Source organism: Gavia stellata, chromosome 7, assembly GCF_030936135.1.
Source record: "Gavia stellata isolate bGavSte3 chromosome 7, bGavSte3.hap2, whole genome shotgun sequence".
Taxonomy (NCBI): Eukaryota; Metazoa; Chordata; class Aves; order Gaviiformes; family Gaviidae; genus Gavia; species Gavia stellata.
In genome coordinates, this window is record NC_082600.1 from 33,840,809 (window position 1) to 33,854,404 (window position 13,596).

At 41.1% G+C, this 13,596-nt stretch overlaps 1 protein-coding gene across 3 annotated transcripts in view; it reads left to right on the forward strand.

Moving 5' to 3' along the window:
* Positions 1–326: 326 nt before the first annotated feature.
* STXBP6 (syntaxin binding protein 6) overlaps positions 327–13,596 on the forward strand; it is an 85,975-nt gene continuing 72,705 nt past the window's right edge. For all 3 annotated transcript variants that reach the window (XM_059819875.1, XM_059819876.1, XM_059819877.1), the window contains exon 1: positions 327–480. In XM_059819875.1, coding sequence (XP_059675858.1) covers positions 327–480 — 154 coding nt within the window. The remainder of the gene's footprint in view (positions 481–13,596) is intronic.

The following is a 13,596-nucleotide window of genomic DNA, read 5'->3' on the forward strand; positions in this document are numbered from 1 at the left end:
GTGTCCCTCTGAGAAGACTTTGCATCATACTGAACTGCTAGTGTGGACAGCTTCTGCCCAAAATAAGCTAAGCTAGTTAAAGAGAATATAAGAAGCGTGGAGAACAACTTAAGTGAAGACTCTTAGATACTTTGAAAATTCTGCATCTAAGTGCATGAAATTATATTTGAAATTCTTTGAATCCTTAAACTTTATTTGAAGGTCGGAGCTGCTAATGCCCATGTAAGTTAGCTGGACTTTCACATAACTTAGGAGTTTCTAATATTTTTTATTTATTTATGATTTTATTTTTAGAGAGCAGCAGTCTGTTATATCTGTGATCTACAATGAATGCCAAATCTGCAATCAGCAAAGAAATTTTTGCCCCACATGATGAAAGGATGCTGGGAGCTGTCCAAGTGAAAAGAAGAACAAAAAAAAAGATTCCTTTCCTAGCTACTGGGGGTCAGGGTGAATATTTAACATACATCTGCCTGTCAGGTAAGATTAATGATTTTGACATCCAGTTATTTGGTTTGATTTATCTTTGATTAACTGATTAGATGCTATCTGTAGCCATAAGGACCTGGGTGACTCGAATGTCAATAATGTAACCAGAGAATTATGGCGCTTTCGTGTTTAATCTTGAGAAACCACACACTCACGGCTATTAATATTTCTACTATATAATAGAGTAAACAGGTGGTTTCATTGTTTAAAAAAAAAAATTAGGTGTTCTCTCACAGCATAGTTGCAGAGTATGAACAAATAAAATATTTGGTAACAGTTTTGCTTATTGAGGTAAAGATCTTCCTTGGAGGGATGAAATTCACAATGTATTTCCTTTTAATGCCCTGAAATTTTTTGTTTGAAGCAAATATGCTTTCCTCTTCTTTTTGTATTTGCCTCTGTGTGTTACCAGCTTATTGGGTACTTAAATATGCAACTTTCAGCCAGAATATTTTCAGTTCATTGAACAGAACAGTGGTGCTATGTGTCAATCACCTGACTTTAAAAGGGATGAAGATGGGAATATTTGGATTGAAGAAGAAAAGGATGTGTAAAGACATGTTTTGTGAGAGGTCGTGGGGAACAGGGAGAAATGATCTATTTGTGGCTAATGTATGCTAATGTGTTCAGATGAAATTAATCTGAGTTTCTCCAAGGTCAAACCAGTATTCGTGAGAGTCTGGATTTCAGGAACAGGGTAGGTAGTAGCCGTACGATGTTTTGCTTTAGATTTTTATAAAAGTAAAGTGGTTTGGGTTTTTTTTTATGTGCATAAATGAAACCCATTGCTTGGGTAACTTATGGTTAACTATGGTATTGTAGGTTTTTGGCTGGCTTTTTTTAATGCTTTGAATACCTTCTGGTTATTGCAGTGAAATTTACCTTAATTAAGATTATGTCTCAAGACAGTTGGAAAGCAGTTTGTGATCCTGGTTTCTTGTAGTTTATACCTGTTTTCAAACTTCGAGTGGAACTCAGTTGCTTGGAAGTAGGCATTCAGTGCACTTTTAGGTTTCTTGCCCTTCCTTCAGGCAGCTCTCTGGAAAGGCAGAAATCTGTTGTAGTTTCTATGTCTGCCAGATGAGTGTGTGTGAGTATCTTTGGTATCCTAGGGTGATTTAGTCACTTAGGTTTTTAGGCATAGCAGTGCCTCCCTTCGAGTGTGGGCGTCTTACTGGAAGTAAAACTAGTGGTCAGAGGAAGAATCATAGAATAGTTTGGGTTGGAAGGAACCTTTAAACCAACACCCCTGCAATGAGCAGGGACATCTTCAACAAGATCAGGTTGCTCAGAGCCCCACTGAACCTGCCTTAAATGTTTCCAGGGATGGGGCATCTACAGCCTCTCCGGGCAATCTGTTCCAGTGTTTCAACACCCTCACTGCAAAACATTTTCTTCCTTATAGCTATTCTGAATATACCCTCCTTTAGTTTAAAAACATTATGCCTTGTCCTATTGCAGCAGGCCCTGCTAACAAGTCTGTCCCTGTCTTTCTTATAAGCCCCCTTTAAGTATTGAAAGGCTGCAGTAAGGTCTTCCTAGAGCCTTCTCTTCTCCGTGCTGAACAACCCCAACTCCCTCAGCCTTTCCTCACAGGAGAGGTGTTCCATCCCTCTGATCATTTTTGTGGCCCTCCTCTGGACTTGCTCCAACAGGTCCATGTCTTTCCTGTACTGAGGACTCCAGAGCTGGAAGCAGTACTCCAGGTGGGGTCTCACGAGAGCAGAGTAGAGGGGCAGAATCACCTCCCTCGGCTTGCTGGCCACACTTCTTTTGAAGCAGCCCAAAATATGGTTGGCCTTCTGGGCTGCGAGCACACATTGTTGGCTCATGTCCAGCTTTTCATCCACCAGTACTCCCAGGTCCTTCTCCACAGGACTGTTCCCAGTCCTTTCATCCCCCAGCCTGTATTGATACCAGGGGTTGCCCCAACCCAGGTGCAGGACCTTGCACTTGGCCTTGTTGAAGCTCATGAGGTTCACGTGGACCCTCTTCTTGAGCTTGTCCAGGTCCCTCTGGATGGCATCCTGTCCCTGAGGCATGTCAACCACACCACTCAGCTTGGTGTCATCTGCAAACCTGCTGAGGGTGCACTCGATCCCACTGTCGATGTCATTGATGAAGATATTAAACAGTATTGGTCCCAATACGGCCCCCTGAGGGACACCACTTGTCACTGATGTCGATCTGGACATTGCGCCGTTGACCACAACCTTCTGGATGTGACCATCCAACCAATTCCTCATCCACCGAACAGTCCATCCATCAAATCCGTATCTCTCCAATTTAGAGTTGTGTTGTGGGGGACCATGTCAAAGGTCTTACAGAAGTCCAGATAGATGACATCCGTAGCTCTTCCCTTGTCCACTGATGTAGTCACTCCATCATAGAAGGCCATGAGGTTGGTCAGGCAAGACTTGCCCTTGGTGAAGCCATGCCATCTCAAATGACCTCCCTGTCCTCCATGTGCGATAACATAGGAGGATCTAGAGGACCTGTTCCATGATCTTCCCAGGCACAGAGGCGAGGCTGACAGGTTGGTAGTTCCCAGGGTCCTCCTTTCTATGCTTTTTAAAAATGCGTGCAACGTTTCCCTTTTCCCAGTCACCAGGGACTTAACCTGACTGCTATGACTTTTCAAATACCATGGAGAGTGGCTTGGCAACTACATCAGACAATGCCCTCAGGACTCTGGGATGCATCTCATCAGGTCCCATAGATTTATGTATGCTCAGGTTCCTCAGGTGGTCACAAAGCTGATCTTCTCTTACAGTGGGAGGGACTTTGCTCCCCCAGTCCCTGTCTTGCGGTCCATCCACTCGAGAGGTATGGGAAGAGAGGTTGCCGGTGAAGACTGAGGCAAAAATGTTTTTAAGTACCTTCTCCTCATCCATTGTTACCAGTATGCCAGTCTTGCTCATCAGAGGGGGTATGCTTTCTTTGAACTTCCTTTTCTGACTGACATACCTGTAGATGCCCTTCTTACTGTTCTTTGCATCCCTTGCCAAGTTCAGCTCCAGCCACGCCTTGGCCTTCCTGACCCCACTGCTACACAACCAGGCAGCATCCCTATAGTCTTCGTAGGATACCTGTCCCTGCTTCCACTGCCTGTGCATTCCCTTCTTGCCCTTTAGTTTGACCAGCAGGTCTCGATTCAGCCATGCCAGTCTCTTGCCTTCCTTGCCTGATTTCTTATACCTGGGGATCGAGAGCTCTTGTGGTCTATGGAAAGTGTCCTTAAAGATCTGCCAGCTCTGTTCTGCTCCCTTGTCCCCTGAGGGCAGTTTCCCAGGGGGTCCTATTGACTAATTCCTTGAACAGCTAGAAATTTGCTTCCTAAAATTCAGGGTCCTGACTTTACTCTTCGCCTGACCCATATCCCTCAGGACAGCGAACCCCACCAGTGCATTATCACTGCAGCTCAGGCTGCCTCCAATCTCGATGTCACCAATTAGCTTACTTGTGTTGGTGACCATTTGGTCCAGTACTGCATCCGCTCTGGTAGGGCTGTCTGTTACCTGGCTTAAGAAGCTATCCTCAATGCATTCCAGGAGTCTCCTGGATTGCCTACAGCTCATTAGGCTACTTTTCCAGCAGATGTCGTGGTGGTTGAAGTCCCCTAGCAGCACAAGAGTTTGTGAGCGCGACGCCTCCTGTAGGTGGAGGAAGAAGGCATTGTCAATAGACTCCCCTTCACAGAATCACAGAATCACTAAGGTTGGAAAAGACCTGTAAGATCATCAAGTCCAACCATCAACTAACACTACCATGCCCATTAAACCATGTCCCACAATGCCTTGTCCACATGTTCCTTGATCAGGCGGCCTGTAACAGACACTATCCACAAGGTTCCCTTTGTTGCCTCGGTCTCTAATTCTTACCCATAAGCTTTCAACCTGCTCATAGCTATTCTTCAGAGACATCTCTTCACACTCTATCTATTTCTTGATGTAGACGGCAACCCCTCTGCCCCTCCTTCCTCACCTTTCCCTTCTGAACAGCTTGTAGCCGTTGATAGCTGCAGTCCAGTCATGGGATTTGTCCCACCAAGTTTCAGTAATGGCAACTAGGTCATAACTTTATAGCAACACGGTAGCTTCCAACTCCTCCTGTTTGTTGGCCATGCTGCATGCATTGGTGTAGAGGCATTTCAGCTGGGCTGTCGGCCGTGTCACCTTCTTAGAGGAACACCCCTTAATTCCTTTAAGGTATTTCACTGGTGTTTCTCTGTTGGCTCCTATTACAGAGGTGAACCAGCAGCTCCTGCGGTAAGACTTCAGGTGTGCTCCAGTATACCAAGCACATCTCAGAGAAACAGGCTGAGGGCCCTTGCTAGCACCCAGTCTAACCTTTGGCGTGTCATCCCACAGCTTGTCACAGCGAGCCTGATATTATCTCCCTCCCCCTTTAAGTCTAGTTTAAAGCTCTGTCAATAAGCCCTGCTAGCTCATGATCAAAGACCCTCTTCCCGCTTTGAGAAAGGTGAATCCCATCTGATGCTAGCAGGCCTGGTGCCATGTAGACCATTCCATTATCAAAAAACCCGAAATTGTGGTAGTGACACCAGCCATGTATTAATAGACTGGGTCCATCTGTTTCTTCCAATGTCGCTGCCCGCAAGTGGAGGGATAGAGGAAAAAATTACCTGTGCTCCAGATTCCCTTACCAACAGTCCTGAAGTCTCTTCTGACTGACGTTGGAGTACGCATTGCTGCTTCATCACCACCCACGTGGAAGAGCAGGAAGTGCTCTATGAATCTCAGAAGACTGCAATTATTTTTGGACTAAATGGAAGATAGTGTTTCATGGACTCTTTCAAATTTTTTTCCACTGAAAACTATGTTAAAACTTTCAAAACAGAGGAAGTAAAACCTACTACTGGTATAAGACATTACACACATGCATACAAAATATACATTTATTGAATGTTATGTATGTTTAGGTTAAAATATAAGCTTCAGAGTATATGCGCACACATACTGAGGACAGTGAGACAAAACAGAAGACTTCTCATTTCCGGCTGAGTGTTCTGCTTGTAATTCTCCCCATATACAGAGCTTCAAGGAAGGGTTTAAAAATTGATTTCCCAAGGCTGTTCCCTAGACTTGTGGTTGGGATACTCTTTTTGGATTTAAGGATTGCAGGTTTCAATCCTCTCAGGTTGCAGAGGAATCTGAATCTAGGTCTCCCATCTTTTAAAGAAATGTTCAAATCACTACCCTTTTGAAGCAAAGCTCAACTCTTCTTTCTTTGGCAGTAAAATTTTTCAAGTGTCAGTCCAATTTTTTTTCTAAGTCATCTTATTTTAAAGAACAATCCTGTTGTAGGGCCATGGAATCAGTTTTGGAATACCCAGGTCTTTGATACCCATGTTTATGAGGAAAGGTTAGAGGTGTGATCTGTGCTTAAAATTTTCTGTAGGCTAAGTCTATTCAGGAGATGGATTTTTTTTTTTAAATATTTTTTTTTTAATTGCCATTCTGGGAAACTTAGCCCTCCTTCAGCTCCCCCACCCCCATGTTGATGTGTAGCAGCCAACATGGATTTTAAGCGATTGAATGATAGATGCATCTAATGCCTTTCTGCAGCAAGATAACATATTATGAGTAAGGAAGAAACAGCAGATGTCCTGACTTCAGCAGTGTTTCTCACTGGTGACAAGGAGAAGCATTCAGGATCTAACTAAAATTGCTGTATGATAGGCACTGATAAGCTGCAAAATTGTATTAGGAGAGCTGTCATGCGTGGCTTATTATTAGTGTGGGTGTGCAGGGATCTGAGACCAGTTGTTTTATATACATTTACGGTTTATATGGAATGTACAGTATGATTGGTAACTTCAGTAGACAACAAAGTGACTAGGGAGAGGACTGCCTGGCTGTATTTGTGTTTGAGGGCAATAGTAGAGTTCCAAACAGTCTGATCAGACAGGTGATTCAATACAGTAGGGTCAAGTGCAATTAGTTATTTAGTTGGGAATAATCAATGGCACAAAACTAAGGGGAAGGGAACAACTGTTTCTGCCCCTGTGGTTAAAGGAAATTGTGACAAGGATAAGCCGTGAGTTTTGCTATTCCTTATGGCTGTGAAGGAATAATGGTGTTAGTTGCAGCGAGAAGTTGTGTTACAAATAAAGAAAAAGTTTTCCTTTAGTAAGGGTAAGTTAATGTGGGGATGGCAGTTTAGTTGTGTCCCCAAACAGTCTAAGATGAACTGTATCTTGCAATAACAAAATATACTTGGTGACCTTCCATTTTTTCTGAGATTTGGTACAATGAATGAGACACAATGGTGGCTACGTCTGGATTTTAGTTTCCATTTCAAGTGACATGTGCTTTAATGCTGAGTGTCGCAACATCTATTTTGGAAACACCTTTATCAGCCTTTGACTCTTGTCCCATTTTTCCCAGGTTTGCTATGTATTAGGTAAACATAGTAACTGGAATATCTTTGTGTTCTTAGTTTCCTTGGACTAATTCAGTTTGGCCTGTGCCAAAAGGAATTTGATAATTTACTGTTTAGAACTGAATTTGTCTTGTTAAGGGACTTCTAAATATTTGGAGATACAAAATATCCTGCCTAGTTGTAGTTTCATTCAAGATAGGATACAGAAAATTAAGCATCAGCTGTTGTGATAGCTACTTTTATTTACTGCTCGGCTTGTAACTGACAAATTGCATGAATTGTTATAATCAGAGTTAAATGTTTTCCTTTCTGTGTTGAACTGAAAATACATTATATCATAATTGTTGTCTATCTGCATTTTTGTAAGCATGGATAGAGATGCTGAGGAGGGAGAATGTTCTTAGGCCTCAAAGAGATGGGACAGTGAAGCATTAAAAGAATCAAATATTGAACAGAGCAAGATGGGAGAGTAAGGGAGATTACAGAATCACAGAATGATAGGGGTTGGAAGGGACCTCTGGAGATCATCTAGTCCAACCCCCCGCCAGAGCAGGTTGACCTAGAGCAGGTTGCACAGGAACGCGTCCAGGTGAGTTTTGAATGTCTCCAGAGAAGGAGACTCCACAACCTCTCTGGGCAGCCTCTTCCAGTGCTTTTCCACCCTCAAAGTAAAGAAGTTCCTCCTCATGTTTAGATGGATCAAGTTTGTGCCCATTACCTCTTGTCCTGTCACTGGCCACCACTGAAAAAAGACTGGCCCCATCCTCCTGGCACCCACCCCTTAAGTATTTATAAGCATTAATAAGATCCCCCTCAGTCTTCTCTTCTCCAGACTAAAAAGACCCAAGTCCCTCAGCCTTTCCTCGTAAGAAAGATGTTCCAGTCCCCTAATCATCTTCGTAGCCCTTTGCTGTACCCTCTCCAGCAGTTCCCTGTCCTTCTTGAACCGGGGAGCCCAGAACTGGACAAAGTACTTCAGATGCAGCTTTACCAGGGCAGAGTAGAGGGGGAGGATAACCTCCCTCAACCTGCTTGCCACACTCTTCTTGATGCTCCCCAGGATGCCATTGGCCTTCCTGGCCACAAGGGCACGTTGCTGGCTGTGGTCATCCTTTTGTCCCCCAGGACTCCCAGGTCCCTTTCCACAGAGCTGCTCTCCAGCAGGTCAGCCCCTAACCTGCACTGATTCTTCCTTAAAATCTGTATTTCAAGTATGTATGGGATTTTTTTATTTGACAATACTAAATACTGAATTCATTAAAAGGAAATACTCATTAATGCTCCAAAAAGGTGTACCTAAAGCCTGTCATCTGAAACTGGAGACAGGTGAAGGTAAGAAAGCTGTAGCAAGACTGCTTGCCAGAGTGGTAGAAACTGAGCATCTGGGTTACCTGCAACCTTGCCTGCTGTAGTGGTGGGGCTCGCCAAGTTAGACTGGCAAGCAGAGCCAAGAGAGACCTTTTAGGAGTTACTTAGTTAAGAACAGCAAGAAAGGAGTAGACAGATGGGAAATACAGAGGTGGGGTGGCTGTAGGCAGAACAGAGAAGATGAAAACTGGGATTTTTTTTATTTTCTTTTTTTTTTAATGTTAGAAGAGGATTTAAAACAGAGAAAAGACAAGAAATTCAGAGCTGAAAGTGGGTATTTATCACCTCCTCCACACTAGCAGACCTAGTGACAGTTATTGGATCAGATCTAAGTTTTAATTTTGTCATCATTGTCTTATATAATTAAAACATAACTTTCAAAAATAGTTCTTAGCCTTATTTAGAATTCTGAATTAGGTGTAAAATACTTAAAAGATCACTTCAGAAATATAGGACACTGGCGATATCTCCTACTTGCTTGTGCAGTTTTGTGTGTGTTATTTCCTTTGACACTCTATCATTATGTTTTTTAAGTTAACTTCTAATATTTAGAAAGGTTTTTAATTTGTTATAGTGCATTGGAAGTGTTCCAGTTTGTGCATATGGATGTGGCATTGACCTTTCAGGACTAAAAATCTGTTGCAGTGAACTGAATGAACCAGATGGTTCCTTTTGAACCTGAATGCCTATGTGTCATAACACTCTCGGCTTAGCAGCACTGCTTTTTCTAGTCCTTCTGCTGAAAAGCTTGGGATTTGACTGTAAAGCTGAAGTTGTTTAAAAGTGAGAGTGGAACTTTCTCCCCTGTGGTTACAACTTCAATAGTGTTATTAACATATTTTCAGTTCAGGGTTTTTTTGGGATGGCTTTTATGCAAAAGTACAATATATCAAAAATGGTGCTAGAAAAGCCAAAAGGAAATGTATAGAAGTCATATGAAGTAACATACAAATATAAGATGTACATGCAGGGGGAGAGTGTGTTGGGTTTTTCTTCCTTTAAGATTTAACCTTATTGACCATGTCACAGGTTTTCTCGAAAGACAAGCAGTAAATAGCTTAGAAAGCTCTTTGCAGTTACTCTGGAAGGTTTTGGGGTTGTTTTTTCTTCTGTTTCTAAGCATACAGAGAGACAGAGGCTTGCCTTATTAGCTTAAGTAGTTCTCTGAATATCCTTGTTTGTGCTCTTACAGCACACTTCAGCAGACGTCTAACCACACCACTCGGTTACACTTCCAACGTAAGCTTTCTATTCTGTTTTTTGCCCCTAGAGCCAATGGTGCTGTGAAGTTGTTTTTCCAAACAGGAATTTGTTGTTCCTCCCTTACTGGCTGCTCATGGAATAGAACATTACCCAGGAATGACCTATATCTCTTGCTTCTTTGAAGGTCACTTGACATGGCTGCCAGAAATTGGCCATAATTTTGTGGGGAGTTCAAGGGCAGGTTAAGTGCAATTGAGTTTTCAGCATGATAGCTGAACTGAAAATTGGAAAGTAGTGAGGAAGAGCTTCATATCAAAAGAATTCAGTTTTCTCCTAATGTGTTCTCATTTTCCATTTGAGTTTTGCTACTGTACTGAAGTGACAATCTCCCAATTTATTTTCTATATTTTCTTGTTGAAGAAAACATCCCATTTTCAGGAGCTTATAGTGCAGAGGATTCTCATGGTTCCTTCTCAAGACATGAGAAAACAAAGTAAACTTCATTTTCCCCTGACTTTCCAGGAGAATGCTGTGATCACCTCCCCACAGGGTGTATTGAAGTATTACTGCATATTGGGGAGGGGGGGAGGGGCATTTCCCCTCTGTTTAAATATTTTATTAAGGCATGAGAATGATACTTCAGTGTTCATGGTCAGACATAGGACATTCACTTTGAGTCTGACCCATTTAGATGTCAGATTCTCCATTGAATGTTTAATTATTTATGCAGAATAGAACATGATTGATGTGAGAGATTTAGTCAACCCAGAATACTAAATGGTGGTCCAGTCTTCTGCAAGCTCTGACCTGGACAGCTGTTTGAAGACAGCTGCAGACCAGTTGTGCTTTCTTTAGCCCCATGGACCCAGATTGGCACAGCAGGCTGAATATTCGGGCATAGATTGGTATGTTCGATCACGGGAAATATTTCTGGTACCTGTACTTAACACAAGTGCTAACTGTTGCAGGTGGTGGCTTTAATGTAAAGACTCACCCTGTCCCTCAGAAGAGGGATGTTAGGTATTCCTATGTCTTGGATGAGTTCTTTGAGTACTAACCATCAGTATAAAAAGTGTGGCTGCCGTCAGCAGTTCTCCGCCTAACACTTCTGCATTTTATCTGCAAATACCTGATAACTTTCTGATGGCCAATGGAGAAACTATTCCAGAATTCAATGGCCAGGACTCTGCAATTCAGAAAATGTAGAAAAGAAATGTACTATTCCTTCTTTATTGGCTTTTTTAATGTCAGCACAGACGCACTGAGGACTTCCTTTGATCAGCAACTGATCCCTCTAAAACCTTCTCACTGTGCAGAGTCAGTGGCTGCTTTTGCTTCCAGTTACTTGGAGATATACGCTACACAGATTTTGTGCAAATTTTGCATTCATGTTGACTAAGTCAAAGTGATACGATTTGCTAATGTGAGTAGAGTTAAATTGATGTAACGTTCTATGGTTTCCACACACATATAGTTAGGTTCGAGTTTAATGCCAACTTCTTAATATTTATTCCTGGATTCCATTCCAATGCTTATCTGTTCTACTTCTGAATGAGATAATGCCTTCTTGGGGTTGTGTACATGGCAGATTACTCTATTTTCTTTACCACTGAGTGTGTTTTAGGCTGGTGCTTGTATTTGTTGCTTAGCAAAGTTATTTCCAGTGATATCAAATTCAAAAATTTTATTAAATGCTGTGCAAAAAACCACCCATGCTTACTGACTGTAAGGATTACTAAAAGGCAATTTCTGCATAACGTAAATTCTCAATTTGAAAACACGTTTACATTATCAAATACGCAAGAATGATTATGGCCTTTAATGGATGGATACATTTTTCCCCTTATTAACATTGCTTCAGAAGTCAGTCTGAGTGGAGTTAAAATCCTTTCTAAAAGCGATAGGATTGAAGCAAATAGGTCTCTTCAGCACTCCTACTTTACTAGGGTTTGTTTTAACCTTGATTAACAATCATAGGAGTTTGGAGGAATTCTCTGAAGTTTACTCTGCCTTTACTTCTCCTTTTGAAATAGCTACCTTAAAAATCATCACAAGCTTCTGGCTAAAACTTTTTTATTATTTGCATTTTATTAAATTATTTTTAAAATAAGGAAATAGAAGTTCACATATGTAGAGGCATAATATTATCACTAGCCTTTCTGTGGAGTGAACTAAGGCCCGTTACAACCTTGATGTTTTCTGTTCTAAGAGAAATAAAAAATCAAGTCCCAAAGATGTTTCAGACCTTGTCTTCCTTACCATGAGCCTCTAACCATGCATTTGTGTTGCTCTGGGTCCAGGTGTTGGTTGGTTGGTTTCTTTTTGTGTTTTGCTTTAAATAACAATAACAATGTAAGTTTTGTACTGTGTTTCGTGACAAAAATGCAAATCCTTTTTTTCATAAGCCAGAACAGGAAAAAAATAACAAACAAGCTTCTCGTCTGTCTACTTCTTCCAAAGGTAAAATTTGTAACCATCACTCTCTCATCTTGGTAATGGATTCTTTAAGATGAAGGTTTAATGGTTCAGGTACCTGTAGGGCAAATTAATGTCTAGCTCCTCTTGCTGTGTGCTCAATGAACTATATTCACTGCTCTGAGTTGACCATTAAGTTGGGTAAAGGAAAGCACTGATATTTTTTGAATTGTTCCTTAACATGGTTGCGCTCATGTAGTGTACTGTGTGTGTCTAAATAAACATATATTAAATGTGTGTATATATATATGAAGTTCCTGTCTACTCTTAGTTGCTAGCCTCAAGGCTTGTAGAAACTGTGGAAGCAGTTGTTTCCAATGATGCTGGTTGATGGTAACAGGCTGTGCTGAGACATATCTTGTGTTGTGGCTTGGAAGACTGGCAGCACAGACAATGGCAATGCTTGTCTCATAACAGCTTCCCTGTTGCATCACAGCTCAGTGAATTTGCCATGATGTTGATGTTTTGGGTGCAGTGCTCATATTAAACTGTCAAAATATAATTGCCTTCATCTACTTATAGTAAGTGATTATGATACTGAATACAGTTCTTAACCAAGCGTCTTTTCCCTTCTTTATCAGAACATGTTTTGTCTTTGTTAGGTATTTCTGATATCCATGGTTCTCAAAAGGAGTTTTAGAAGTCCAAATATCACTTGCTCGTAATGATAATAAATGCCAAATTCCATTTTATAAAAGGGCTTTAAAAGTGTGAAGTCATGTAAGGGTCTTTGATCACTGGTAAAGTTTTTCAAATCATGTAAGTGGCAAAACTGGTGGCTTTTGCATGGGAGCTGGATTAACCTTCTGTTCTTCTACTGATTGATCTTTTTGTATTTATTTAAAATAGAAGAGTGGAAATGATGACCTTCTTTGGGGGGTAGTCTGCATTCATTGATCGTATTCAAAATAATACCCTTAATATATGTTGATGCTCTGATCCCTCCTGACTCTGAGCTGTTCAGCTTAATGTAACCAGTACTTTTTCACAAGAATTTTGTGTAGGAGGGGATCTTGTTATAGCAAAGCTATAGAATTGCATATTTGAAAGCATCTAGTCTAAGATTAGTGTTTTTTTCTTTTCTTCTTAAAGTGGACAAGGAATGTATGTGTGCTACCATGCATCTGCCCAACACACTCCTTGATCTAATTTGCATGCAGGGAATATTTCCTAAATTACAAGCTGAAGGTGTGCAGTTATGTGTCTGTTGTTTAGCTCTTTTTTTATTTTCTTTTTTTTTTCCCAGAAGAGAATCGTAGCAGAATGATAAAGCTTAACAGTTAACTATTGTGCATCACTTTCAGTTTTATAAAATGATGTGTCGATCCAGGGAACTTGTGTTATTAATGTTGCCTTCAGTTTTATTCAGAATTGAGCTTTTGGAATTCCTTTTCCCTCCACCTTATGCATACATGGACTCTTTGGAAAGATTTCCAAAATCCCAAATGAGATTATCTTGGAAAAAACATGAGCAAAACAAAAACATAGAAAACTTGATGGGAAAAGTGAGGCATCAGATCTGTTTATTCAGTCAGATGTAATTTTGTAGTAATCAAAAGGGATAGGCTTAATATTCATGAATATGAAACCTGTATTGATGCAGTAAGTTTTTATGCATAAAACAAGTTGGTTGCAAAGCTGTATGTTGGAAGTTGT